Here is a 2,219-nt window from a genome sequence, read left to right on the forward strand (position 1 = left end):
CAGTAGGTGGTAATGAAGACCGTGCTAGTGATATATGAGGGAATAATTACAGTGCTCTCTCTCAGTCAATTACTGAACCAGTTCGTATGGCAAAGTTGCTTCATGAAGAGGTTATATCTGATGAAGCTCTGTCTCATGTCATGTCTACCAGAGGTTCTGTCTCTGACAGTAGAGCAGTTCTCCTCAAAGCTGTACGAGATGCTGTTCACTCCAATTACAAACACCTGGAGTTTTTTGTTACTGTATTGAGGAAGTTCTCAGAGACTGCTCATATTGGAGATACCATCTTTGAAGAATACAGTAAATTTTACTTTATTCTTGGAGCTAATTTAATTATTTTTGTTGTAGGAAAGCATTTTTGCTATTATGATGATGATGTTGAAGAGAGTGAATGTTACTTGTCATCCAGATCCACATCTAATCCAGAAAGTAAATAATAGAGTAATGGATTATAGCTTTTAATTTAGTAGGTTCATCATTTGTCGACAGAGAAATTGATAAACATGGTGATCATAAAATCCTCTTCCCTCATTATATGAAGAAAAAGTTTCAAGTCATGAGAATGAAGTTTGGCTCTACATTTTTTCAAGTCCGAAGAATTTTTGCAAGAATGAAAAGCGTTAATATTGATGAAGTCAAGGACCTTATTAGTGACTGGTTTTCTGATCTGAAGCCTCAGCTTTCTGATAAGAAGACAATTAATGACGTTTTGAATGTACTAAAGAGGAAGTGCAGTATCATTAACTTACATCCTCTTGAAAATTTAGCCTCTGAGTTGAACATAGAAGAGGCTGAGCCAATCATTAAGTTATACAAAGAGAAAGCTAAGGATTTCTGCATGTCAATATCAGTGAGTCTTTGCCTTGGTGAGGAGCTACAGGCAGTTGCTACTTCATCTTGCCTTTTATGTGAAACAGTTGTATTTATCTTCAACTGGGATCCTGATGAACATACACTGCAGGATATCAATGATGTGTTGTTGGAGTTGGAGCCACTTAATAGATTTAAGTACCACTTACAGATTGATAAAGTAGACCTAGTTGATAATGATCAATCAGTTGTAGATCTATTTAAACAAACACAGACGTCATTAACATCAGGTATCATTGTATAGTGTACAAAATTAAGTGAACAATATTATTTGTACACTTTACAGGTGATATTGATGACTTAAATAAAGAAATTAAAGCGAAAGATCAAGAGATTGAAAATTTTAAAGCTATTATTAGAGAAAAAGAGATGAGTAAGAAATTATTATGACATTATTGAAACAAAAGCATAAAAATAATTGCAGAATCAGACACTGAAGTTATGGATTTACAATATACCCTCAAAGATAAAGAAGAAAAGATGACTGGTAAGTTGCTGTACAGTAAGTCAGTAACACCATTTTATTAAGTTGTTTTTATTTTTAGCTGTCATAAAAAAATATGAGTTTGTTCAACAACAATTAAATGCAAAGGATGATGAGGTCAATGCACTCACTAGTGGTATGTGTATGTACATGTAAATGCATAATTTAGTTTATGGTTTGACTGTAACAGAGTTAGCATCAGTTAAAGAATTATCAGAGAGTCAGCTACAACAAATAGAAAAATTAAAATTAAGACTTGAAGAGAGTCACAAGATCATTGGTATGTTGCATTTATTAATTATTTATACAGAAACTATTTTATCACAGATGAAAAAGATTCAGAGTTTGACTCAATGCAAAAAAAAACTGATGAAGACAAATGAAGGTACATGAGGATTTTCTATATAATTAAAAATGTTGTATACAGCAACTTGTAATGTTATTACATCATTTGACCCATCTCAACAAAAACTAGGTATTTTTTACACATGCATGTACAAAATTATTATTTATTATTTTGCAGATATAACAAAAGCTGTTGATGTTTTGAATGCTTTAAAGTTATTTGATACTAAGAAATGGAAAACATTAGGACTTAATTTGGGACTTTATTTAACAACGCTAAATAAATTTACTGAAGATCACTTGACAAATACAGTTGGAGCTTGGTTGAGTTGTGAAGATGATGTTATGGAAAAAGGAGGAGCGACTTGGCAAAACTTGATCAAAGCTGTTGAAGATACTGGTGATAAAGCTACAGCTGAAGAAATTCGCAAAAAATTGTAACTAAAATAGTCAAAGTTTCAAAATGCATTATAGCATAATTTTTGTACTTCTCTTTATTAATATGATTGCTAATTTCCAA

The 2,219-nt window shown here is 32.0% G+C and overlaps 1 protein-coding gene across 1 annotated transcript in view; it reads left to right on the top strand.

The window, feature by feature from the left end:
* LOC109586180 (uncharacterized) overlaps window positions 1-2,219 on the top strand; it is a 26,156-nt gene extending 23,937 nt beyond the window's left edge. The window contains exons 4-11 of the mRNA XM_020002351.1: window positions 349-429; window positions 471-1,100; window positions 1,157-1,243; window positions 1,295-1,357; window positions 1,416-1,490; window positions 1,545-1,634; window positions 1,682-1,829; window positions 1,878-2,219. Coding sequence (XP_019857910.1) covers window positions 349-429; window positions 471-1,100; window positions 1,157-1,243; window positions 1,295-1,357; window positions 1,416-1,490; window positions 1,545-1,634; window positions 1,682-1,737 — 1,082 coding nt within the window. The 3' untranslated portion in view covers window positions 1,738-1,829; window positions 1,878-2,219. The remainder of the gene's footprint in view (window positions 1-348; window positions 430-470; window positions 1,101-1,156; window positions 1,244-1,294; window positions 1,358-1,415; window positions 1,491-1,544; window positions 1,635-1,681; window positions 1,830-1,877) is intronic.

This window comes from Amphimedon queenslandica, unplaced genomic scaffold (assembly GCF_000090795.2).
Source record: "Amphimedon queenslandica unplaced genomic scaffold, v1.1 AMPQUscaffold_12928, whole genome shotgun sequence".
NCBI classification, from domain to species: Eukaryota; Metazoa; Porifera; class Demospongiae; order Haplosclerida; family Niphatidae; genus Amphimedon; species Amphimedon queenslandica.